The sequence below is a fragment of the Microtus pennsylvanicus genome, chromosome 1, assembly GCF_037038515.1.
Source record: "Microtus pennsylvanicus isolate mMicPen1 chromosome 1, mMicPen1.hap1, whole genome shotgun sequence".
Taxonomy (NCBI): domain Eukaryota; kingdom Metazoa; phylum Chordata; class Mammalia; order Rodentia; family Cricetidae; genus Microtus; species Microtus pennsylvanicus.
In genome coordinates, this window is record NC_134579.1 from 141,332,894 (window position 1) to 141,359,916 (window position 27,023).

At 51.6% G+C, this 27,023-nt stretch overlaps 1 protein-coding gene across 2 annotated transcripts in view; it reads left to right on the forward strand.

Annotated features, from left to right (window-relative positions):
• The first annotated feature begins 250 nt into the window (after positions 1-250).
• The window catches only part of Nectin2 (nectin cell adhesion molecule 2), a 37,096-nt gene continuing 10,323 nt past the window's right edge, over positions 251-27,023 (forward strand). Inside the window, exons 1-6 of one of the 2 annotated variants that reach the window (XM_075989607.1) lie at positions 251-678; positions 11,420-11,782; positions 16,869-17,165; positions 19,119-19,236; positions 19,413-19,561; positions 26,111-26,817. In XM_075989607.1, coding sequence (XP_075845722.1) covers positions 591-678; positions 11,420-11,782; positions 16,869-17,165; positions 19,119-19,236; positions 19,413-19,561; positions 26,111-26,499 — 1,404 coding nt within the window. In that variant the 5' untranslated portion in view covers positions 251-590 and the 3' untranslated portion in view covers positions 26,500-26,817. Of the gene's footprint in view, positions 679-11,419; positions 11,783-16,868; positions 17,166-19,118; positions 19,237-19,412; positions 19,562-26,110; positions 26,818-27,023 lie in introns of those variants that run through there. The other variant, XM_075989601.1, reaches the window with a different exon arrangement.

Genomic DNA, 27,023 nt, shown 5'->3' on the forward strand with positions numbered 1-27,023 from the left:
AGCCCTATGAGAATCCACATACTCAGGCTAACCAGAGGGCAGTGGGGCGTGGTCTGGGCAAGGAGGCAGGGCTTCTGCTGGGGGGAGCCGACCGGAAGTCTAGAAGGGGGGGGTGTGACCGCATCTAAGTAGAATGATCAGTAGGGGGCGCAGTGGGCCTTCCCGGAGTTTCTGGGGGCGTGGCTCGTTGACAGTGGGCGTGGTCACATTGCTAAAGGGGCGGTGCTTAATCCCAGGAGAGGGCGGAGTTAGAATCGTGAGTTCGGACAGGTGTGGGACTCGGGAGGGGTGGGGTCATAGCTCCGGACGAGGGCGGGGCCTGAATCCCAGAGTTGGCCTGATGGAGAGGGGCGGGGCCTGTGACGTCACGAGTCCGGCCCGCTGGTGCTAAGCGAGGGGCCGGGGGGCGCGGATCCTGAGAGCCAGGCGGGGAAAGCTCGGCCAAAAGAACTGATCGAGGAACCGCGAGCGGCGGGAGCCGGCCTGGAGCCGGACACTTCAGGCCCCTGACCGCCCTTACAGCCGATCGGTGAACGAAGAGTGGTCCCTAGGCACCCCCTGCCCGGGCCCAGTCCCTCCCCGGGCCCCCCATGGCCCGGGCCGCAGTCCTCCCGCCGTCCAGATTGTCACCGACGCTATCGTTGTTGCTGCTGCTTCTGCTCCTGCTCCAGAAAACAGGTGAAACCGCGCGGATGCCTTCCTCTGTCCTTAGAGTGGAGGGAGCTGGGACATCGTTCCCCACCTCACTCCCAGCTCTTCGAGGCCCCTTCCCTCGTGCCACCTTCCAGGCTGTCCCTATTAACCCAGAGATCCCCTCAACACACCCGGTCGGTCTCCGACTCGCCTAACCTCCCTCTCTACACGCCCTCTTAATCACAAGTGCCCATTCTAACCCGGGTTTCTGTGTCCTCCCCCCCCCCCATCTCCTCCGGGGTGGAAGGGGTTAAATCCTTCCCATCCTGCGCCGATCAGTTATCCAGAATCTGGATTTCCGTCTCTGCTACCCCCCTCAGGAATGTGAAGAATGTTCCCCCCACTCACTAGCTGGAGGGTCGTGATGATGAGGGACGACACCCGCCTCCCCCCCTTTTTTTTCTTTTGGCTGGGTTGGGCGTCTGAGGCCCGGAGAGAATTGGGCGCGAGGGGACTCTCGGTCGAGGTTCCCTAGACCAAGGGTAGGGAGCTCGGGTCTTTGGGGGCCCCAGCAAGCCAATGATGGGAGTTGGGGGCACTCTGAGGGGGAAGGGTGTGAGTCCTGAGTGCAAACCTCAGGCCTCAGGGAGTTTATAGGCGCTGACCACCGTTTCTGGAAAAATTAAGAGCTGAGGGGTTCTGCCTTCAGGATTTTAGAAGGAGATTCTAACCGGGATCTAGGTAGAATTGGGGGGAAGGGGGATTCAAACTTGTGGGTCTTGGGTTTAACTGTGGCCGAAGAGCTCGTTCGTTGGGGGTCCAGGGATAGTTGGAGGCCAGAGGCACACTATGTTGGCAGCTGAGGATTTAACTATAGGTAATGGAATTTAATGACCGGGGACTCTGACCTTTAACCCCAGATATAAACAAAGACTAAAAGGCTTTGCCTGGAATTGGGAACTCCGTCGGCCGTGTCCCGGTACAATCGGAGGCAGGGAGGTTTGCTGTTGTCCCTTTCCCTGTGAGCGCCTAGTGGCGACGTCCCTGGGGAAGTTTTCCGGTATCGCTTTCACCTAGTTTGGGAGGGGCGGGGCGGGGCTGGAGCACTCCAGAGTCCCTACTCCCGGTTTCGGGACCTTATCTTTCCTTTGGTCACGCCTTTGTCCTCGAAGCACTTAGAGAGGTAAATGGGAGGAGTTTTCTCCCTAAAGCACGCACCCCTTCCCCCCCCCACACACACACTCCTGGAAGAGAAAGGCCCCCAGGGAGGCTGGAGGTAGGGTGGGGTAACAGGTGTGCTGACCTCGCCCCGCCCCTAGCAGGTGACCCGGCTGTTTCTTCCTCTGGCAAACTATGGGACTGGGGGGCGAGGAGTTTCCGGAGCCTTTCCTCAGAAAAGGGGGGCAGGGATCAGAGGGATCTAGGGGAGAATGCCTATCACTTCTTTGGCTTCCTTTTCCATTCCAATACCTCCTTTGAGGTCATAGGTCTTGACCTCTAAGCTTCCTGCCTCTGTCTCAGCGACAATGGGATCAGAACCTGCCACTCTGGGTGAATTCTCAAAACCCACCGGAACCCCCAAGCCAAGCGCTGATTTGAGTGTGAGCCTACAGAATAGTCCTCAGAACCCCTAAGCAGAATTCGTTCCTCTTCTCAGTCTGTAAAGGAGGAAACCGAACAAACACACTCTTTCCCAAGGTCCACTCTGCCCCTGGGAGGCCTTTGAAAGCCAGCAATCCAGTGGCCTTGCTCGACAGGTTCCCCCTAAAGTGCTTCCTGTTTTCTAGACTGTCCCTTCTCTGCAAGACCTGGGGGGGATTCCCAGGTGCTGGGCATACCTGGAGAAAGCTGCAGCCCTTCCTAACCACCTGCTCCTACCTCTCCACTTCCTCATTCTCTCTCTCTCTCTCTCTCTCTCTCTCTCTCTCTCTCTCTCTCCTTGTTTGTTTTCTCTCCCTCTTTCGTTCACAACTCCTTTTCATTTCTCCCTTCTCCCCTTCTTCCTTCCCATCTTCATCTCTACTCTGTTTCTTATCTCCCCTCGCCTTTCCCTCCATCTCTGTCTCCTGCCCCTGGCTCCTCAGCCCCCCCCCCCCAGGCCTCCTTGGGGAATGGGACTTTCACCACCTGGACCTCCTGCCTGAGCCTGCTCCTCTCTCCCCACTCTTCCCCATCTTTCTCTGCTCATCCTTGTCTGCCAGGCAGCCCCACACAGCGGTGGGGGAGGGGAGGAGAGGGGACTGCAGGCCTGGCTGTCTCTTCTCGTTAGAGAAGGGGCACTGAGCAGAAGAGAAAAGGGGGGACAGGGACAGGAGCCAAGAGAGGGAGGACAGAATCAGATCTAAGGATGGAGTCACGCACAAAGAATGAAGATCCGCAAGGGAGGGCAGAGGGGGCAGGGGTGTAGGCAGGGAGATCCGAAGGGCAGAGAGGTTTGGTGACAGGAGAGAAGACCAAAAGACCCCAGCCATGAGACTGTGGAGATCCTGTGACCTGGAGAGGTCATAGCACAGGCCAGTCTCAAGGACAGCCAGTGTGGAGGGGCCACAGGGAGTTATAGACACAGGAGGGACAGGGAGTCTTGCACAAGGGCCAGCTCCCCTGCCCCCGCCTGGGATGCTGTTACATTTTTAATGTCCCAGCAATGCTGAGAAACAGAACAGGAGGGGGAGGAGGAGAGAGACCCAGAGGGATGGCCCAGGCAATGAGAAAGTGTGTCGGGAGATGTGGATTGGTGTGGGTGCTGGACACGCAGGGACACGGAGATCCAGGGTCACCAAAACAGAAAGGCAGGAGTGGTGACCACATACCTGTAACTCCAGCACTCTGAGGCAGAAGAAGGCTGAAGCAGGAGAATTGCAGGGAGTTCAAGGCCAGGCTGAGCTACATCTAAAAGACCCTGTCTTCAAGAAGAGTGGTTGAGGAAGGCCTGTGTGTAATTTTAGTGCCGGTGTGGGGGAGGCTGAGGCAGCAGAATCTGAGCCCCAGGGCCAGCCTTGGCTATAGAGCTGAGGAAGGAAAAGAAAGAGATGGGCTGGCTGGGGCTCAGTTGGTAGAGAATGCTCACCTAGCTTGCATGGAGCCCTGGGTTCCATCCTTAACCAAAGCAGGCATGGTGGCCCAAGACTGTAATCCAAACATGAGTTCAAGATTACATGGCTGCATAGTGAGACTGAGACCAGCCTCGGTTACCTGAGACCTTCTCTCAGAAAAGAGGGGGGCAGACAAGCTGAGAATGCAGTCCAGGCCATAGTACTTGCCTGACGTGTGAAGCCTAGGGCTCGATCCCCTCACACCAAATGAATCTCCAGTGGGAGTGTACACCTGTAATCCCAAAAATGGGAGGTAGAGACTTCCTATGGCAGAAGTTCGAGGTCATCTTGGCTATATAATTAAATTCAGACCAGCCTGTGCTGAACAGAGACCCTACGGCAAAAACAAAATTGTCATTTTGTGTTGTGGTGGCACACGCCTTTAATCCCAGGACTTGGGAGGCAGATCTTTGTTCTGAGTTCAAGGGCATCATGATCTAACTAGAATTCTAGGACAGCCAGGGCTACATATTAAGTCTCTCTCTCTTCATATATATATGTAGCCCTGGCTAGGTATTAAGATAGAGGCAGGAGTCTGGTTCTTTGGGAGGGAGAAGCCAAGGGGTAGGGAGAGAAGGGAACAGATCCCAGAAGCAGAAGCATGACCTAGACACAGGCAAAGGCTAGAGCCTCCTGGGACTGGGATGTACACAAAGCACTAAGGTGGCCCCTCTTGGCAGGATATGGGAGTGGTCTGCCCAGGGCCCAGCCAGAAAGAGCTTTGGAGGCCTTTACCCTGATGAGTCTGCACTTCCACAGGGGAAGTCCTCTGGAAGCTGAACCCTGTAACAAAGGGGCCAGAGAGGCCTCGTGTAACCCCCGAGTGTTAAGGTAGAAATCCAGACACAGCCCGGGCCATGTATCCGGGCAGCACTGGTTGCATTCTCACCCCTCAGACGGGCTCCGGATGTCCGCTGTGGGGGTGGGAACCATGATTAATGTAATTAATTAATTAACCAGGTGGCTGAGGCAGCAGCTGATGCCAGTGCTCCAAGCACGCTGGCCATGAAGGGTTTGCTCCAGGCCTGCCCCACCTTGCCATGGTTGGTGGTAGGACACACCGGGTTTTATAGGTGTGCAGGGGCCAGCGGAGACTTGAGGAGTCAGCCAGCCAGGCAAGAATCTAAGACGCCAGGAATTCAAACTCAAGCCTTCATCCCCAAGATCCGGGGTTCTAGATCCCCCAACCTCTCTCCTGACCTGAAGTATAGGACCCAGCCCCCCTCCCTCAGGCTAGGAGACCCCAGCTCCAACCCTCCCCCCAGTGTCTTTGCTCACCCTAGGCTTTCCTAATGCCAGAGGCAGTCCCCACTCTGGCCTCCAGGAAACCAGTCCTCAGGGAGAGGAAGTGTGTTTGAGGACCCAGCTGACATCACTGTGGATCTGTCACCAGTCAGCCTTGCTGAGGAAAGCAGAGAGAAGCAAGTGTTCCCATGGCCATTTTCTGGCCACTGCCTCTGGGGCATGGTGTTGGCTTTGTCCCTGCAAGGTCATACCACAGCTGCCCATACACGTGTTTCACGTGTTTCTCTCTCTCTCCCTTTTTTAAAGTCTTCTTCTTCTTCTTCTTCTTCTTCTTCTTCTTCTTCTTCTTCTTCTTCTTCTTCTTCTTCTTCTTCTTCTTCTTCTTCTTCTTCTTTTCGTTTTGGTTTTGGAGATAGGGTTTCTTTGTGTAGCCCTGTCTGTCCTGGAACTCGCTCTGTAACTATGAACTCACGGAGGTCCACCTGCCTCTGCCTCCCAAGTGCTGGGATTAAAGGCGTGTGCGTCACCTCCCAGCCAGATATGTTTTTAGCACACACCTTCCTGACTTCATGACTCCCCTGTCTCCTCACCTGACACAGAATCCCCTCATCCCCCTCACCCCCAAGTCTTTAAATTCCAGGTCCCCAACAGTCTCTTCCTTCCCAAACCCAGTCTCACGCTCCCATTCTTGCTTGGGAAAAAAATCTTCCTTCTAGATCCTTCTCCATCAGCACAGGCCTTTTCTTAATTATCACTGATCTTCCTAAACTTTGTCCTGTTCCTTCCCCATGTTTACATTCCCTGGGGCTCCCCACTAAAAGCCCACACACTTTAGTTCAGTTCTGGCCTGTGGAACCTAGCATAGTTTGCTGTTTGTAAGACAGGTGTCCACTGCGTAGGCTTTTCTTATATCAGCCTCTCCAGAGCAGGGCTTACAGGGGTGGGATACCAGCACTGATCTAGGCTCTGGGATTTGGGATGAATGAAACAAAGACCTCTTCTCCTTGGGGCTCTGCTGGGGAGATAGATGGTCGGGGCCATGCTGGGGTCAGTGAGCAGCCTGGGCGGTGGTGACGTGTAATCCCAGTACTTGGGAGCAGAGGCGGGGCGGATCTCTGTGAGTTCAAGGCCAGCCTGGCCTACAGGATTGAGTTCCACAACAACTAGGGCTACACAGAGAAACCCTATCTTGAAAAACCAAAATAAGAAATCCAAAAAGAAAAATCCTTGTTATCAGTATGGTGATGCAGCTTGTCTCACTAAACAGGGTGAGGAAGAAACCTTGTGGACCTGGTGGGAAAGGAAAACTGCCTGGGCAAAGGACTTGCCTGGGCCTGAGGACCAGGGAGGAGCGATTGAGAGAGGAGCCCCGAGATGGGGTGGGTGTGAGCATGCAGGGTTCGTAGCAAGAAGGGAACTACTCCAAGCAGAGAAGAGGGGATGCCAGCTACCGTAGTTTCTCTTTGGCTGTGCATGGAGACATAGCCTGCAAGGTTACCTAGGAAGTAACCCAAACAAGAAATGCTGCTGAGGTGAGCCAGAGTGGGGACCCTGAGGCATAACACATGTATGTCTGGCTGTGGATAAATTTTAAAGATGTTTCCTGCAGAGATGGACTTCCTGACTGCTTTTCCTCGGGGAGCTGGGAGAGACTGAACCACCTTCCATCCTGAACCTTTTACAAGGTTTCGGGTGGGCCTTTAAATGTGCTACTCAGCTGGGCAGGGGTGGCACACGTTAATCCCAGCACTCGGGAGGCAGAGGCAGGCGGATCTCTGTGAGTTTGAAGCCAGCCTGGTCTACAGAGCAATTCCAGGACAGGCACCAAGGTACACAAAGAAACCCTGTCTCAAAAAACAAAACAAAAGGGGGTGGGGCTGGCTCAAGCAGGTGTCTCCAAGGTCTTGAGTTCCTTGCCAGTCAGACTGTATAGCCAGTCTCATCTCAAAAACAACAAAACGGGCCAACAAGATGGTCCAGCAGGTGAAGGTACCAAGCCCAAGTTCTGTCACGTAGACCCACAAGTAGACAGGGGGAGTCAATCCCCACCCCTGTGCAATGGCACATCTAGCCCTGCCCACAAATAAATGTAATAATTAAAAAAAAAAAAAAAAACACTGTCCATCCCATAGGGGCCTGAACATCCCATTCTTTGTTTGAGTTTTTGTTTTGTTTTGTTTTGTTTTGGGCAGGTTTTGTTTGTTTGTTTTCTGAGACAGGGTTTCTCTGTGTAGCCCTGGCTGTCCTAGAATTCACTCTGTAGACCAGGCTGTCCAAATTCAAAGAGATCCACCTGCCTCTGCTTCCGAGTGCTGGGACTAAAGGTGTGCACCACCACCACAGGGCCTATTCTTTTATATATATTTAGATGCTTAATCTGGAGGTCTTGAGGCAGTAAAAAAATTTTTTCTTTTGGTTCCTGTCCTAGAACTAGCTCTTGTAGTCCAGGCTGGCCTCGAACTCACAGAGATCTGCCTGCGTCTGCCTCCCAAGTGCTGGGATTAAAGGTGTGCGCCACCACCGCCTGGCTGAGGCAGTAAAATTTTTGCTATTTATATGTTTTTCATTTATTAATGATTTGAGACAGGACCTCCCTGTGTAAAACAGGTTAACTTGGAACTGGCTGACCTCAAATTCATGATCCTCATGCCTCTGCCTCCTTGGTGCTGCGATTACAACTGAAGGCCACTGAGCCTGGTTTACCACTTTTAGTGTTTTGGGGGAGGGAACCACACCACATGTGTGGCGCTCAGAAGACAACTTTTAGGAGTATATATTCTCTTCATCCACTTTGTGGGTCTCGGGGATCGAACTCAGGCCATCAGTCTTGGTAGCCATCACTTTTACCCACTGAACCATCTCACCAGCCCCTCGTTGACACCTTTTAAAGCCCATTTTGCTGTTTTTAGTGTGCTTCCTGTCTAGCTACATGAACCTCTAATTCACATTTGCAAGGATGTGTAATCCCAGTGTTCAGGAGGGTGAGGCTGGAGGATGGATGTGAATTCAAAGAAAACTGGAGCTAAACAATGAGGCCCTGTCTAAAAAAAATAAACAAAGTAAGACCTCTGCCTAGGCTGAAGCAAAACGCAAACCCTGCCAGATGCAGCCTGTGGGGACAGGCGCTGAACTTGTGACCTGGCCTGCAGAGAGTGTCAGATCTTTTACTGGAACTGTCCCAGGGGATCCTACAGGGTGGCTTAAATGTCTCCATTTTACACATGGAAGAACTTGGGCTTGAAAAGGTCATCCAGCCCGGAAGCAGCAATCAGCAGGAAGCTCACGTCTATCTGTGTTGCAATTCTTTTAAAAAGTACTTCTGCCCCTGCTGCCCTCTGTGATAGGGCTGGAACCCAGGGCTTTCCATATGCTATGTAGGTGATCTACCTCTGAGCCACATCCCCACACTCCAGTCCCTCACTGGGGGATTCTAGGCAGGGGCTCTAACTGCTGAGCTGTCCTCCCGCAAGCCCACATTGCTCTGCTCTGCCCCAGAGGATGAAGTCCTTTTGGGCAATGCCGTCTGGGTTTGCAAGGTGAAGCGTGTCTGGAGATGCTGTGACTCTCCAAGCCATCACTGGTTGTCACTTGTCCATCTTTCCTGGTACTGTCTGTCCACAGTCTACAGTCTTGTGTTCTGCCAGAGTCCCTCATCAGGGCCACTTGGCTTCTTCTTTTTAAAGATTTTTAAGTATTTTGGTGTAGCGCCTACATATGTCTGTGCACCGTATGTGCAGTGTCTGAGGAAAGGCTGGCGCTGTTAATGATTGTGAGCCCCCACACTGACACTAGGAACTGAGCCCAGGTCCTCTCTGCAAGAGCAACAGGTGCTCTTAACCTCTGAGCCACCTCTTCGGTCCCTAACTTTTTATATGTATATATATTGAGTCTGGGTTTAGCTATGTCTCCCTAGCTGTCCTGGAACTCACTACGTGGCCCAGGCTGGCCTTGAACTCACTACGTGGCCCAGGCAGGCCTTGAACTCATTTGCCTCAGCTTCCTGTGTGCTGGACTTAAAAGCTATTACCACCACATCTTGGTTCCCTGGGATTCTTGTGTGTGAGGAGGCCGGGGCTGTCCACTCACCACTGTACAGGAACTCAGCTCTGCCCAGCCCTCTCCAGGTGGCTGTCATGAGCCCTGTCATGAGTTCCTCACCTCGGGCTCACCAGCAATGACCACTTGTAATTATTGGCCTCTTGGTTTGTTTACAAATTCAAACTTCCTGTGGACCCACGCTAAAGTGCTCTCCAAGCACTCCTCAGTCCTCGTAACACCCCTGGAGGTGCGACACCCCTGGAGGGTGCAACACTGTCATTATGGCCTCATTATGCATCTGGGAAACTGAGGCACAGAGATGGAGAGCCTGGGTTTAACCCACACATTATTGTGCCCTGGGTCATGGGGAGTACTTCCTCCCAAAGCTGAGATGCGGTCTTTCTTGTTTCTGTACTCGTTCAAAGTGGGGGACAGGTGCTGGCAAGAAGCCTCAACAGTTAGTGCAGAGGACTTGCTCAGTTTCCAGTAAAGGGCCTGTCACTCTGATTCCAAGGGATCCGACGCCCTCTTCAGGTCTCCATAGGTACCTGCACACACGTCACACATAGACACAAAATTAAAAAAATAATCTTTTTAATGTGAGCAATTGGGAGCTGGAGAAATAGATGGATTAGTGGTTGGTTAAGAGCACTGGCTACTTTTCCAGAAGACCCGAGTTCAAGTCTAAACACCCACATGGCAGCTCACAGTTGTCTGTAACTCTAGTTCCAGGAGATCTGATGCTCTCTTCTGGATTTCACAGGTACCAGGAACACATACATGTGCATAAACATATATGTAGGCAAAACACGTGGCACAGAGGCAGATAGATCTTTGTGTTCAAGGCCAGCCTGGACTACAGAGCAAGTTCTAGGATGATCGGTTCTACGTAGAGATAGTCTGTCTCAAAAAGAGCAAAAGTAAATAAATAAAAATAAAGTAGGAAAACAGGAAAAGGGACTGGTAAGACCCCATCCCCTCGAGGAGATATTGGACTGGTAAGACCTCATCCCCTTGAGGAGATATTGGACTGGTAAGACCCCATCCCCTCGAGGAGATATTGGACTGGTAAGACCCCATCCCCTCGAGGAGATATTGGGAGTTAATGGTCGCTAAAGGAAGGGAAGTCATTTTCTTGAGTGGCCTGGCCTCAGGCTTGTTGCCCATGTTCCAGTAGATAAGCCCACAGCCATGCTTATGACACAATGCCCAAAATTAGATTCAATGGATCACAAAACGCATGAAAATCAGGGAGACTTGTTGGCAAGAAAGGGGTTCAGCAGGAGCCACAGGAGGTGAGAAGTAATGGGGGTGATGGTCAGGGAGAAAGGACTGTAGCTCCTGGGGTGAAACACCCACCCGGCATGTGTGGGGTCCCACATTCACTCTCCAGTGCTGTAAGACAGAGGACAGAGCTGGGGAGACAGACCGATGGACAGAATACTTTCTCTGTTGGTATGAGGACCACATGTCAAAAGCTGGTGTGGGAGGTCCTTCTGTCTATGTGTTGCTTTTATTGGTTAACGAATAAAGAAACTGGCTTGGCCTGTAGCATGGGAGGAGGAAGGCCGGGTTAGAGAGGAGTGATGGAGCCACCACCAGAGATATACGCTGGTTTACCTGGTACGCCACAGCCAGGTGACGATATACAGATTAATAGAAATGGGTTAAATTAATATGTAAGAGTTAGCCAAAAAGAAGATTTAATTAATATAGTTTCTGTGTGGTTATTTTGGTTCTGGGCAGCTGGGATGAACAAGCAGTCTCCTTGCTCCAAAAAGCTAGATGCAACATCAAACATCTGGAATCTCAGCAACTGGAAAGGCTGAGACAGGGGGATCTCGGGGATTTGTTAGCCAATTTAGCTGAACTGGTGAGCTCCAGGCCAATCAAAGACCCTGAATCAAATATGATGGGGAATTGGAGAGATGGCTCAGTTGTTAAGAGCACTGCCTGCCCTTCCAGAGGATCCAGGTTCTGATTGCCAGCACCCATATAGAGGCTCAGAGCCACCTGTAACTTCAGCTCCATGGGCTCTGACTCCCCCTTCTGGCCTCCAGTGGCACTGCATGCACATGGTGCACAGATATCAGACATGCATACGGGCAAAACACCATCACGTAAACTAAAAAAATAAATCTAAATAATAAAATTAAAAAGACAAGGAGGGAGTCAAGTGTGGTGGCGCATGATTTTGATCTTAGCACTGGGAGGCAGAGGCAGGCAAATCTCTGAGTTCAAGGCAGCATTTGGCCACATAGTGAGTTAGGCCAGCCTGAGGTACATACTGAGACCCCATCTAAATTAAAGCAATTGAGTAGGAAGTTCCTCTCTGCCTTGGCACAGCCTGTCCTGGAGACCACTGCCTTATTCCCTTCCCCACATGACTGACTTCTTTCCTCTCTCCCTAGGAGCCCAAGATGTGCGGGTACGAGTGCTCCCAGAGGTCCGCGGCCGCCTGGGAGGCACTGTGGAGTTACCGTGTCACCTACTCCCACCCACGACCGAGCGCGTCTCTCAGGTGACCTGGCAGCGCCTGGATGCCACAGTCGTGGCCGCCTTCCACCCATCCTTCGGCGTGGACTTCCCCAACCCTCAGTTCAACAAGGAGCGCCTGTCCTTTGTCAGAGCAAACGAGGACACAAACGCGGACCTGCGGGATGCCACGCTAGCCTTCCGGGGACTGAGGGTGGAGGACGAGGGCAATTATACCTGCGAGTTTGCCACCTTTCCCAATGGCACCCGCAGGGGGGTGACTTGGCTCAGAGTCATAGGTGAGTGGGGAGACAGTGTGAGAGCCCCTTCCCTGCCTGTTTTTCCCTGTCTCAGCTTTCAGGTTGACCACCCTTAATGTGTTGTCAAAGGGCTTGTTTTTGTTGCGGTTTGTTTGTGTTTTCGTCTCATTGAGAAGGGAAGCTCATGTAGTTAAGACTGGCCTCAAACCTTTTTTTTTTTTTTAAATTAGGTGTGTGCATGTGGGTATGTGTGTCCATCCTGCAGTGTTTGGAGGTCAAAGACAACTTTTGGGAGCCAGTTCTCTCCTCATACCTTGGTAGCCCTGGAGATCAAACTCAGGTTGTCAGGTGCCAGGCTTGGCGGCTGTTGATTTACCGCTGAGCCACTTTTGCCAACTCCAGCCTCGAACGCCTATGTCCTGGGGATGAGCTGGTATTTTGATCCTGTCTCCACCTCGACCTCAGAGCACTGGGATTAAGGACTTGAGCCATCCCGTCTAGTTCACTTGGTGCTGGGGACAGAGCCAAAACTCTGTGTGTACTAGGCGAGCACTCGCCCAACTGAGTTACAGCCTTAGCCCCAGTTTCCCTCCCTTCCTCTCTCCCTTCCTCTCTCCCTCCCTTCCTCTCTCCCTTCCTCTCTCCCTCCCTTCCTCTCTCCCTTCCTCTCTCCCTCCCTCCCTCCCTCCCTCCCTTCCTCTCTCCCTTCCTCTCTCCCTTCCTCTCTCCCTCCCTCCCTCCCTTCCTCTCTCCCTTCCTCTCTCCCTTCCTCTCTCCCTCCCTCCCTCCCTTCCTCTCTCCCTTCCTCCCTCCCTTCTTCTCTCTCTCTCCCTCCCTCCCTCCCTTCCTCTCTCCCTCCCTCCCTTCCTCTCTCCCTCCCTTCCTCTCTCCCTCCCTCCCTCCTTCTCTCTCTCCCTCCCTCCCTTCCTCTCTCCCTCCCTTCCTCTCTCCCTCCCTTCCTCTCTCCCTTCCTCTCTCCCTCCCTCCCTCCCTTTCTCCCTCCCTTCTCTCCCTTCCTCTCTCCCTCCCTCCCTCCCTTCCTCTCTCCCTTCCTCTCTCTCTCTCTCTCTCTCTCTCCCTCCCTCCCTTCCTTCCTCTCTCTCTCATGTAGCCCAGGCTTGCTTGAACTCTAAGCCTCCTGCCTCTGTCTCCCGAGTGCTAGGATCGCAGGAACACACCAAGGCTCCTACCCTTGACAAACACTTGGTACTTGGCAGGCTACAGCACGTTTTCCCCTTGAGCTCAATATGTAGCCCAGGCTGACCTCCAATTCAAAGCAACCCATTGCCTTAGGGCCATTGCACTCTGCTCTAGCTTTGTCCTGAGAACAAGAGCCAAGGGGGTTCTGAGCAAGCACAGAGCTGGGGCTTGGTCAAGAGTCCTTGTGAATGTCCCAGAGAGCTCAGAACAACTTCTTTGTATCAAAAAGTGTGACTGGGTGGAGGATTAGAGAGGCAGGAAGCAGGGAGTGAGCCTTGGGATCGCTTTGGCTTGCCGCAGGATGAGGCAGTGTGGGAAATGGAGGAGACAAAACAGGAAATTTTGTTCCTGGGGTGGGGGAAAGGAGGACCAGAACAGACACCCATGGGGCTGAAAAGGTGGCTCAGTGGAAAGGCTACTGAATCCTATTTCATAAGTCCTGGGTTTGGTTCCCAGCACGCATATGGCAGCTCACAATCATCTGTAACTTCCTGGGGGATCCATCTCCCTCTTCCCTCCTCTGTGGATGCTGCAGGCCTGTGGCGTGCAGGCTCATACAGGGACAACACCCATACACAGAAAATAATAATAAAAAAAAGGACTTGCAGCCTGCTGGCCTCAAAAACAGATGACTGACAAAGCCAGCTGGCAGGGTGGCAGAGATTTCTCCTTAGAGTTGGAAAATCCCCTGCAGGCCACACCATCCAGCCCTCCAGACACCACACTGCCCCAGGTTAGTACCTCCTTTCTGGCTCCAGAGAGCTGGAAACCTCCCTACATATTCTGGAACAGAAGGTTCCCTTTCCAAGGGACACCGGAAGAGCTGCTTCCATAGATCCAAGCACAGCTCTTGCCAGTTCTGGGAGAGCAGGCCTGTCGTTCCATAAACTCAGGGCTGAGGGCAGCCTGGGCAACTTTAGACCCATTCTCAAAAATCAATTTTTTTTTTTTTTTTGAGACAAGATTTCACTGTGAGTTTGAAGCCAGCCTGCCTGGTTTATAGGGTGAGTTTAGGGCTACACAGATTAACTTTTGTCTCAAAAAAAAAAAACCCACACAAAGTTCTTGCTAGGGATGAAGCTCTATCATAGACTATTTGCCTAGAATCCCCCAGTGAGGGGCTGGGGGCATGGCTCTGTAACAGAGCACCTGTCTGGCATGCAAAAAAAAAAAGGCGGGGGGGAGGAAGGAAGAAAATATAAGCAAAGCTGGAAGTGGGCTTACCTGATAGAGTGCTTTTCTTTTTTTTTTTTTTTTTTTTTTTTTTTTTTTTTTTTTTTTTTTTTTGCTTTTTCGAGACAGGGTTTCTCTGTGGCTTTGGAGCCTGTCCTGGAACTAGCTCTGTAGACCAGGCTGGTCTCGAACTCACAGAGATCCGCCTGCCTCTGCCTCCCGAGTGCTGGGATTAAAGGCGTGCGCCACCATCGCCCGGCTAGAGTGCTTTTCTATGATGCATAAAACACCTTGGGTTCATCCCCAGCACCACATGAAACAAGGGCTGATGGCAGGGCCTGCATTCCCAACAAGTGGAAGGTCATCTTCAGATATATGAAGGGAGAGTTGAGCCACCTGGGGTTTTTGAGAAAGACAGAAAAAGCAACGTGCACACTCCACAAAGTCCTCCCACACCTCTGTAAAGCCCTCTGCTCTTGTGCAATAGTTTGAACAAGACTATGGTCAAGAAATGCTTCAAGCCAGGTGTGGAGGCATGTGCTTCTTCTCCAAGGCTAAAGCAGGATCATGGGATTGAGGCTAGCCTGGGCTACATAGCCAGACCCTCCTTCTACACAGAAAAAATGAATACATAAAAGGGGAAAGTGGGGTTGTTCAGGAGAAAGTGCTTGCTCGCCATGCAGAGGGTCCTCAGCTGTGTCCCTAGGCTGTGCTGCACAGTGAGACTGAAATGACAGGGAAGAGGGAAGGGAGGGGGAGCGGAAAGCGGTGGGGGCGGGGAGCGGCTCAGGAACAAAGCCTTGGCTGTCATTCACAAGGTCCTAGGTTACATCAATAATACTGAAAGAGGGAAGGAGGGGTAGAGGGCAGGCAAACTTTAGAACATCAGTCAGCCCACAGGCATTGTGGGAAGAGCAACCTCTGTGGAAAGGCTGGTGACTCGGGGCCACAGAGGCCAGAAAAGTCCAGTTGAGGAAGTTAGCCTCCATCTGAGGGTGAGGCCTGTAGGGTATAGAACCCCCAAACAAGAGCCATGCACCATGGCCAGGCTCCACAGTCAAAAGAAATTTCCCAGTGGAAGGATCTGGAAAACCCCTGCGGCCATCGATGGACCAGAGGGCCTGATGAATCAATGCCCTTTGGTGGTCAGGGGGACACTGTGAGGACAGAGAGGGGAGGGGACTGATAGCTCAGGCGATACCTGCTCAGATGGGCAGGTGTATTTGGATGCAGGAGACCCACGAGTCCTGACTCCAGGGACAGTACTGGTTAAGAGAAACACGGGGAGTGTGCCCCGCTGTCTCCCTTGGAGGTTTTCCCATGTTTTCCGGAAGGATAAGGTGAAAGGGCAAACGTGATGAGCAACGGGGATTCCTGTTGTTTTCTTCCCGGTTTGGAAGCACGGTACAGCGGTGATGACAGGAAAAGAAACAGAACACTGTCTTCCCTTCTCGCCCCAGAGGATGGAACCCAGGATTCAGCATCATAGATGAGAGCTCTGCCACTGAGCCATGCCTCAAACTCTAGACTTTCTTCTTTCTTTCTCTACCCCCTCCCCCGCCTTTTTATTTATTAGTTCTTTTTCTTTCTTTCTTTCTTTTTTTTTAAGTTTTTCGAGATAGGGTTTCTCTGTAGCTTTGGAGCCTGTCCTGGCACTAGCTCTTGTAGACCAGGCTGGCCTCGAACTCACAGAGATCCGCCTGCCTCTGCCTCCCGAGTGCTGGGATTAAAGGCGTGCGCCACCACCGCCTGGCTTATTAGTTCTTTTTCGAGACAGGGTTTCTCTGTGTAGCCCTAGCTGTCCTGGCTTCAAACTCAGAGAGCTGCCGGTCTCTGCCTCACAAGTGCTGGGATCAAAGGCATTTGACTTAAACTGGACTTTAAAACTATTTGACGCAGCTAAATAATTTTCATTTTCTTTTAGGCTGTTGCCCTCTGTCTCTGCTTTTGATTTGTTTTTAATTATTGTTAGTGCCTTGTTGTTGTGGTTTTGTTTGGTTGGTTTTTTTGAGAGAGAATCCATTTTAGCCCAGGCTGACCTTGCCCTTCTGACCCTCCTGCCCCCGCTTCCCCAGAGCTGACTGCACCACTCACCTCGCCCCACTTACTGTTTTTATTATTGATTCAAAGTCTAACTATGTAGCTGAAGCCCAGCCTCAGACTCACCATCCTCCTGCCTCAGCCTTCCCAGTGATGGGATCACAGGTTTACCCTGCCAGCTTTGGCCTGTATATCTTCCGATGGGGCAGTATGGATATTGTAAAATGTCTTACACAGGCCTGACTTGGTGGTGCACACTTTAATCTCAGCACTCAGGCAAAGGCAAGTGGATCTCTGGAAGTTCAAGGTCAGCCAAGACCACGAGGGGAGTCCCAGTCTCAAAAGGAAATATATATATATGTATATATATATGGACTAGAATTTATATAGAATATATATATTTCATATAAATTATATATCCTAGCCTCAAACTCAGAGATCTGTAAATATACGTACATATCTTACACTAAGCTAGAATAACGTGTGCACTGGGTATGTTCTTTGATCCAAACATCAGTCTCATGGAGTGGGGACTTAGGTTATTCTGACACTAAAGGAAATGGTTAGAATGGCTTGCCCGAAGCTGTGCACACGCTAGGCGGATGAGCTAGGCGCTGAAGCCGTGCAGTGGACCCATGCTCCATGGTCACTGCCTGATCTTTTCAATGACTGCAAGTCGTGGGTCACACACCTTCTTTGCTCCTCTCCCTAGCCCAGCCTGAGAATCATGCTGAAGCCCAGGAGGTAACGATTGGCTCTGAGTCCGTGCCTGTTGCCCGCTGTATCTCCACGGGGGGCCGCCCACCTGCCCGGATCACCTGGATCTCATCTCTAGGTGGAGAAGCCAGAGACATTCAGGAGCTAGGTCCACAGGCTGGCACCGTCACAGTCACCAGCCGATACTCCTTGGTGCCGGTGGGCCAAGCGCATGGCGTCAAGGTCACTTGCAGAGTAGAACACGAGAGCTTCGAGGAGCCGATCCAGCTGCCAGTGACGCTCTCCGTGCGCTGTGAGTGTGATGGGAGGCGGCTTTCCCTCACCCGATCAAACAAGAAAATAGAAGAATGTGTCACCTCTCAGACCGGGTTTGCCTGTAAACAGTCCCCCCACCCCGCCCCGCTGTCTTTTCGTCTCCTGACAGTCTTCATCAACTGGACCACGGTCCCCGCTGCCCACCGCAGCACTGTTGGCAGCACTGTTGGCGCGCTTTGTTCATTGATTCCTTTTTGGAGACAGAGTTTCACACCTAACCTGGTTTAGCCTCAGACTCCCCAGACAGATGAGCACGGCCTGCTCATCCACAGCCTGTGCCTGTGAGCCCTGGGATTACCACTAGCGCAGTGCGTGCCTTCAATCCCAGCACTCGGTAGATAAAGGCAGGCGGATCTCTGTGAGTTCAAGGCCAGCCTGGTCTACAGAGCTAGTTCCAGGACAGACTCCAAAGCTACACAAAGAAATCCTGTCTTGAAAAAACCAAACATGGGCTGGAGAGATGGCTCAGCGGTTAAGAGCATTGCCTGCTCTTCCAAAGGTCCTGAGTTCAATTCCCAGCAACCACATGGTGGCTCACAACCATCTGTAATGAGATCTGGCGCCCTCTTCTGGCCTTCAAGCATACACACAAAAAGAATATTGCATAATAAATAAATAAATATTTAAAAAAAAAAAAGAAAAAAAGAAAAAACCAAACAATACAAAGCAGTGGTTGGTCCTGGTTCTGTGAGGTGCTGGGAGTGGAGCACAGCCTGAGGGGTGCTGAGCAAGCATTGCCCCCCCACCCCCGCTTTAAATTGCCTCACTAGGGGTCTTGGAGTTCCCCCAGTCTTCCTGACGGGGCTAGCATTTCCAGAAATTGCCTACAGTAACAACCCCCAGTCACTCTCTACACAAAGGCTGGGATTCTACCTGCTTTGTTCTTGTATTGAGTCAGGGTCTTACTATGTAACCCTGGCTGGCCAGGAACCTTCTGTGCAGACCATGCTACCCTCCAACTCACAGAGATGCGTCCTTCTGCCTCCTGGAGTGCTGGGATTAAAGGCATGTACAGCAGTTTTGCTTTGGTTTGGGGTTTTTTGTTTTGTTTAGTTTTGGTTTTTGAAGACAGAGTTTCTCTGCGTAGCCCTGGCTGTCCAGAAACTCACTCTGTAGACCAGGCTGGCCATGAACTCAGAGATCTGTCCGTCTCTGCCTCCTAAGTGCTGGCATGTGTCTGTGCTCATGAGTGGAGTAGGCCAGAGGTCTTAGACGCCCCTAGAGTTGGAGTCGCAGGCCGCCGTGAGTTGCCTGATGTGGGTGCTGGATTCTCAGTAAGAGCTATACATAGTGCTGAGCCTTCTCTGCAGTCTTTGATTTTTGAAAGATCTCGTGCAAGGCTAACCTTGAGCTCTGTGTAGCTACGGGTAGCCTTGAACTCCTGCTCTTCCTGCATCTACTTCCTTACTGCTAGGATTACAAGCTTGAGCCATGGCTTGCAAACCTATTATCTTCAGCGCCACCCTGTCTACTCACTCACTGTCGCAACTGACCCAGGACACCAGTGGAATAGCTGTGCCCTTCACTGTGAGATAAAGTCCTACTACCTCGTCTGCAGTGGCTTCTTCCAGCCATATTCATCCTGAGATCCTCTGTGAGCCTGTCCACCCTGACTTCCTGTTTTTCTACACTGGCCGCCCCAAACTGTCTAGATGGACTGTCTCCTGTATGGAGTACTCTAGGCACATTGAATCGGGAGCATGCACACACAAAACACACACACACACAATACCTGTAGTTGTTTTCTTGGCCCTGCCTGAGCTGATATTCAAGTGGCTTCCTGGGTGGGGTTCACACTAGTCAGAGCATTTACGGTGTGGCCTGCTAACCCCAGGTGGTTATGTTCCATGGTTTCCTGCCACCTGTTCTGCTAACTTGTCCCTAGTTCTGGAGTCTACTTGTCTCTGAGTCAGTCGTCTCTTCCTCTCAGACCCTCCCGAAGTGTCCATCTCTGGCTATGATGACAATTGGTACCTCGGCCGCAGCGAAGCCATCTTGACCTGTGACGTACGCAGCAACCCAGAGCCCACAGGCTACGACTGGAGCACGTGAGTGACGTGAACCTAGGACTGGGTGTGGGGAAGAGGGCTGGGGCCTAGAACCCTGGGTCTGAGGGAGGAGGCTTGGAGTCTGGGCCCCTGGGACTTAGGGTTGCCGTCTCCGGGACAGCCTGCTTCCCCTGGGTGCCTGCTTCACTGTTGTTCACCTCATCCCACACCCTTAGGACCTCAGGCGTCTTCCCAACCTCCGCAGTTGTCCAGGGGTCTCAGCTCCTTGTCCACTCTGTGGATCGAATGGTCAACACTACCTTCATCTGTACAGCCACCAATGCTGTGGGGACAGGTCGTGCTGAGCAGGTCGTCCTGGTGCGAGGTAAGGAGGTCTTGGCATTGGAGTATAAAGCCCTGTGGTTTCTCCCTTTGGGGCTTGGGTCCACTGATGCTGCCTTAGGATGAGAGGGAGTCAAAATTCCCTCAATCTGCACAGATAAGTGTATAGTTCAGCTTCTCCATCTCGGCCTGCAAGTGTAGGCTGTAATGGGGGTGACCAGAGAGGAGAGCTGGCAGAAGAGTTCCCGAGTGGGGGCCCGCACTGAGTTATCTTAAAAGTCAAGGCCCAAGCTGGGTATGAGGTATGTCTATAGTCCCAGCATTTATTCAAGACACTGAAGCAGAAGGATTACTGTGAGGCTAGCCTTTGCTACATAGTGAGACCCTATTTCAAAGAAAGAAAGCACCCAAAGTTCAGTGAGAGAAGAGAACCGGTGAGTCTCTGATGGACACAGGAGCTAATGCCAGCTGTCGAGGTTTGTCCCCAGGAGCAGACAAGACTGTCATAACGTCGTCTTGTGGACTTCTGATGGATAAACTCACACCGAGCAAGTTTGCTCAGTCATGAGAACCACAGTCAAGACCCACAAGCTGGCCATGAGCCAAGGCTGGGAATTCTCTTGAAACTTAGAAATCCAGACACACAGATGTAACCTTTTATAGTTAGAACCATTGTCACTGAGACACATCCCAAGAAAGAGTGACACTGGCCAGGGCCTTTAACATGCTGCAGGAACCAGGAAAAAACTGTTCTTAGAACACCCTTAACCAGACCTGGTGGGGGCTGAGGTGAAAGAATAAGAAGTTTAGGGCCGCCGGGGGGGTGGTGGCACACGCCTTTAATCCCAGCACTCGGGAGGCAGAGGCAGGCGGATCTCTGTGAGTTCGAGACCAGCCTGGTCTACAAGAGCTAGTTCCAGGACAGGCTCCAAAACCACAGAGAAACCCTGTCTCGAAAAACCAAAAAAAAACACACACACACACACACACACAAAAAAAAAAAAAAAAAAAACAAGAGCTAGTTCCAGGACAGGAACCAAAAAGCTATGGAGAAACCCTGTCTCTAAAAATCAAAAAAAAAAAAAAAAAAAAAAAAGTTTATGGACTACAGAGTGAGTTCTGAGTTAGCCTGGGCTACAGAACAAAACCATAATCTCAGAAAATAAAATATACCATAAAATAAAATATGACAAGAGACTTAGGGAAATGGCTCAGTGGTAGAGCCCCTGCCTAGAATCCCCCAGTGAGGGGCTGGGGTGTGGCTCAGTGGTGGAGCCCCTGCCTAGAATCCCCCATGAGGGGCTGGGGTATGGTTCAGTGGTAGAGCCCCTGCCTAGAATCCCCCAGTGAGGGAATGGGGTGTAGCCCAGTGGTAGAGCACTTGACTAGCATGTTGGAAACCTTAAGTTCAATCCTCAGTATGGAAACATAAAAGAAGACTTAGAAGTACCACTGTAGATACCACACAGTTTGCCTATGCAAATACATTAATCTGAAATACAGACCTTACCAAGCAGGATCTGAGCCCCTCAGAAACACAGCAAATGGTTTAGAGAGAAAGTAAATGACAGCTCAGTCCTGTGGTGCAGTTGGACATGCGCTTCTTGAGAACACATCTTGCTGAGACACACAACTTTTGCTCATACACCCATGGCAAGCTGACTTGCCTGTAAGAACAGAAACTTGCCTGCTCATCAGCTCTGAACCCTCGGGGACATATACTTGGATGAAAACATAGTCAAACAGGGCCACAGTTCACATACATAAACATCTTTCCTTACACACCTGAAGAACATTCTAGAAGACACTTCTGCATCCAGAAATTCCATTATAGAGATTCTGAGTCACTAGGTCATCTGCTAAGCAATTCTTATTGAGGTTTCCTCTTGAACACAAGTTCTTTTCTTTCTTTCTTTTTTAGATTTATTTATTATGTATACAGTGTTCTTTCTGCACATATGCCTGCAGAAGAGGGCACAAGATCTCATTACAGATGGTTGTAAACCACCATGTGGGTACTGGGAATTGAACCCATGACCTCTGGAAGTGCAGTCATGCTCTTAATCCCTGAGCTATCTCTCCAGCCCCCACAAATTCTTTAGTATTGGGGGTATGATAACAAATACAGGTGCAGTCCTTACGCTAAGGTTCAACCAGTGGAGCCCAGCTCCACCCACTAGGAAACATGCTCAGCTGGAACCACACCCTAATCTCTCTCTCTCTCTCTCTCTCTCTCTCTCTCTCTCTTTCTCTCTCTATTTTGATGTTTTCCTAAATAAATAAATAAGTGCTGCTCTTGAGATTTTTATATCAATTACTATTTCAGGCAGTTTTTGTTGTTATTCTGAAGCAATGCTTGAAGCCATCTTCTTTATAAAAGGAGGTTTCTCTCAGCTCAGGGACCCAGGGGTGCAGCTTCTATGGTCTCATCTAGTCACAGCCTTCTTGCTTGTACATTCAAGGAAAGCCAGCAGGGCATCGCATGGCAGAGGTGAGGAATGCGTGGATACGTATGTTCCTTTCTCTCATGTTCTGAAACAGCCCAAGTCATCTCTGACTCTGAATAGTCCAGCTTCTGCCTCCAAAGTGCTGAGGCTGTCCCTAGCTTGCTTAGTCCGGGCCTAGTTTAATAAATAGTCTGCTGTACAGTCAGATACTCCTAAACCCCAAATGCAGAGAGAAACCTGCATGGGCTGGAGAGATGGCTCAGTGGTTAAGTGTGGCTTGCTCTTGCAGAGACCCCCAGTTAGTTGGATTCACAGTACCCGTATTGGACACCTGACACCTGCCTCTTAACTCTAGCTACAGGGAGATCGGATGTCTCTGGCTGCATGGGATTCTTGCACTCACATGTTCATACATTTACACATACACACACACACACAGTTAAAAATAAAATCTTTGAGAGAAAAAAAGTTGGACAACCAAAGAAAAACTGCCATATAAAAAAGTCACCCTTGACTCCCATAAAGGTAGCCATGGACCCACCTATTGGTGGGACACTGTTGTTGAGATAACTGGAAGATCAAACATCTATTCATCCAAAATAGGGAATCGGGCAGGTCCCTGTGTGGATAGCGCCATGTACCAACTTGGTGAGCCCATGCATTGTGCTGAGGTTACTTACGGTGCATACATGACACAAGGACAGCCGCATCATCAGAGTCCACCCCAGCGTTGGTGACAGTTCAGACTGGAGCACATGATGCAGCCTACGGGCAACTCACTTGTCTCTGTGTTTGTGGCACTGGGCAGCTCAGCTGGTCTGAGAGTCACTCGGCCTTCCTTACTGCTTCTCTAGGCTTAGAGAGGGAGCAAGGGAGTGACCCAGCCTTGCAGCTCATCACTTTCTGGTACTTTGAGCTGTTTATTTTCTGAGCTTAAATCCATCCCTGGGGATGGACTGCCCCGCCTCCCTTTTAACATTCGAGCTCAGCACTGGCTACTTAGTGAATCCAGACCCAGCCTGTGCAGCCTGAGGCCATCTCAGAAATCCAGACAAGCTGGCTGTGTAGCAGTGTGGTCCGGTAATCACAGCACCTGGGAGACAGAGGCAGGAGGATTTCTTTGAATTTGAGGGCAGCCTGGTCAGCATAGAAGCCATATCTAAGCCAGCCATATCTTTTATTTTTTTAAATATTTATTTATTATGTATACAATATTTTGTCTGTGTATATGCCTGCAGGCCAGAAGAGAGCACCAGACCCTATTACAGATGGTTGTAAGCCATCATGTGGTTACTGGGAATTGAACTCAGGACCTTTGGAAGAGTAGGCAATGCTCTTAACCTCTGAGCCAGCTCTCCTGCCCTCCAGCCATATCTTTTAAAAGGAAAGAAAGGAAGGGAATAAATCCATTTGGCCGTAGTTGGAGAGATCCACCCACACCAGGAAAATGAGGTTTCTGGGTCCAGCTGCCCTCTGAGGATGTAAAGCCCTGCTCCCAGGCACATATCCATGGTTCCAACATATTCAGTCTCACTGGAACATGGTTGTAGATGCTCAACAATTAAAACACAAGTGGGCACACCGTGACACATGGCAGCCTCTGCAGACAACTCACACACAAGTGACTAGACTCTACCCGTGCTCCAGAGATCCTCTCCAGCTTCATGGGTGCACCCACATTTCCAAGGAAGAAAACTGAGGGACACACTGGCCAGCACTCAGAGGGCCTCATTCCTGCCTCCGGTTCAGTACTTAGAGACAGTTACTGTCAATCTCCTTTCAGAGGCCACACCCACTGTCGCAGATTCGGGTCCTTAATGTCCTGTTTGCGTAGAACTTGCACACAACCCCCAAAACTATTACTTTATTACTATTTTTTTTATTACTTTGTTTGATTTTGTGTTTTGTTTGTTGTTTTGAGGCAGGGTCGCACTGTGTAGCCCTAGGTGGTGGGGGGCTCACTATGTGCACCAGGCTGGCCTTGAACTCAGAGACCTGCCTGCCTTTGTTTCCTGCATGCTGGGATCGGAAGCATGCCATAACTGTGCCCAGCATGGCACTCCATTTGAAAACATCACTTAGAAACTGGATGTGGCAACCCAGCTCTGTAATTTCAGCACTTCAGAGGTGGAGATAAGGAGATCAGGAAGCTGAGGATGGCTTGAGAGTCATGGAATCCTCTCAAAAACAAAAACAAAATACAAAAGCGATAACCCTGTGACTAGGGGAGTAGCTAAGAGGTAGGGTCTCTGCTTAGAATCCCCCACTGAGGGGCTGGGGAAATGGTTCAGTGGTTGAGCACGTTTTCATCATGAACAGAGTCTGGATTCCATTCCCAGTGCTGTGAAAGAACTCGAAGGTTGGCAGAAGAATCCAGCTTGGCCAACAGACCGGAGGTAGCATAGCTGTCAGGGAATGCTAACTGGTTACATGCGGCCAAACAACTTTCACAGCTGGCCAGCAAGTTCACTGGTCAGGAACCCATTTGTATCTCCATTAGCTGGCTGAGAGCCATCGTGACAGCCCACGGAATTTTGTATTGTAAAAAAGGCTCCCGGTGGGCCACAAGGCTTCCAATCCCCTGTCCCGTTGACTTCCTGTATGTTCCCCACCAGGCTGAACAGGTGGGGAGGGGCCCGTGGGAGGTGAGCATGAGGCAGCCAGGGTGCAGGGAACACTAGAAAGAGCAGTGTGAGGTGGGCGAGGTGACTTGAGATCTCCCAAACCAAGAAGATACCCAGGAATGGTCAGTGCTTCCATTCCTCCTCCTGCCTGCACATTCTGGGCCTGAGTGGGAGGGAGCAGAGGGGCTCTACTTACTCCTGCCTCTCATCCTGAGCTGCTACATACATACAAGGGGCTGAGGCCCCACCCCCTGACTACATGTTACTGGTTTTATTGTCTTTTGTTGTTTTGAGTGAGGGGTGTAGACAGCCTGGCCTCAAATGTGGGATCTTAACCTGAGTTTCCCCAGTAGATTCAATTGCAGGTCACAGAAGTGGGTTTAATTCTGCACATTGGGTAATGCTGGAGTTGGGATACAGGGCCTCAGACTGGGCAAGCAAATGCTCTACCACTGAGTGTCCCAAACCCCGCACTGGGAGATTCTAGGCTCTACCACTGAGCCACACCCCAGCCCTCACTGGGGGATTCTAGGCAGGGGCTCTACCACTGAGCCACACCCCAGCCCTCACTGGGGGATTCTAGGCAGGGACTCTACCACTGAGCCACACCCCAGCCCTCACTGGGGGATTCTAGGCAGGGACTCTACCACTGAGCCACACCCCAGCCCTCACTGGGGGATTCTAGGCAGGGGCTCTACCACTGAGCCACACCCCAGCCCTCACTGGGGGATTCTAGGCAGGTGCCCTACCACTGAGCCACACCCCAGCCCTCACTGGGGATTCTAGGCAGGGGCTCTACCACTGAGCCACACCCCAGCCCCTCACTGGGGGATTCTAGGCAGGGGCTCTACCACTGAGCCAGGCCCCAGCTCTCACTGGGGGATTCTAGGCAGGTGCCCTACCACTGAGCCACACCCCAGCCCTCACTGGGGATTCTAGGCAGGGGCTCTACCACTGAGCCACACCCCAGCCCCTCACTGGGGGATTCTAGGCAGGGGCTCTACCACTGAGCCAGGCCCCAGCTCTCACTGGGGGATTCTAGGCAGGGGCTCTACCACTGAGCCACACCCCAGCCCCTCACTGGAGGACTGTAGGTAACCGTTCTACTGCTGACCAACATCCTCAGCCCAACAACTTTTCCTCCTGAGAATTTTTAAGATCGTCTCACTATGTGGCCTTGATGGCATGATTGCCTTGCCTTATTCTCCCAATTGCTAGCATGACAGTCTTGTGCCACCACACCTTGCTGAGGTCTTCATTTTTGAGCATGTTGTAGGTACAGATAGCTATCTAAGGCAGCATCAGCTGGCAGCCTCTCCTTAATTCAGTTCCCACCCTGGCGTGAAGGGTCATGCCCACCCCTTCATCTTCCACCTCGCCTTTCTCCTCCCTTCTCCCCCTTAGTCACCTCGTAAGTTCTGGTCAGTAACCCGTGTCCTGGGTCTCCCCCATGCCCTCCCCCCCCCGATGTGTCCTCTTGACTCCCTCTCCTCTTTTTCTCTCTCCTTCCTTTCTCCTCAGACACCCCCCAGGCCTCCCGAGATGTGGGTCCGCTGGTGTGGGGGGCCGTGGGGGGAACATTGCTGGTGCTACTTCTGGCTGGGGGGTTCCTGGCCTTCATCCTGCTGAGGGGGAGGAGGAGGCGGAAGAGCCCTGGAGGAGGAGGAAATGATGGCGACAGAGGATCCTACGATCCAAAGACTCAGGTGTTTGGGAACGGGGGTCCTGTCTTCTGGAGGTCGTCATCCCCAGAGCCCATGAGGCCAGATGGCAGGGAAGAGGAAGAGGAGGAGGACGAAGAGGCGAAGGCCGAGGAAGGCCTCATGCTGCCTCCACACGAGTCACCCAAGGATGACATGGAATCTCATTTGGATGGCTCCCTCATTTCTCGGCGGGCAGTTTATGTGTGACCCCACGCTGTAGACACCGGACATATAGAGACGCCAATTCCTACCCCCACTGCCAACCACACCAACGCCAGCCAGCAATGGGATGGCTAGGGACCGGTTGGACTGGTTCTTCTTCAGCACACCGGAGTTGGAAGGTCACCTCCCCAGTTTCTGGATGGAGGACAAGTGGAACCACACACCAGACTCCTATCTCCAGGCCCTCATGGCCCCCAAGAGCACCATGGTGCACACTCAGGACTCCTTAGAGCTTTGCTTTCGGCCCCAGCCTGGCCCTGGCCCCGAAACACTCAGGAGCTAATAAATGCCTTGTCAGAAAAACTTAGGGGTGTTTTGTAATACATCAGACCCCTCTTTGTGTCCTGGGGAACAAGTGGGTGGGACAGAGACCCTAAGTACTGAAGCTTGAAAGAAAAAATCTCCAGATTGGGAGATGTCACGGCACTTGCGCCCAAGCTCCCTTGTAGCTGCTGGGATTGAGAATGGGGTCCCTGACTTTGAGGCGCATAGACAGGAGTATGGGGAAG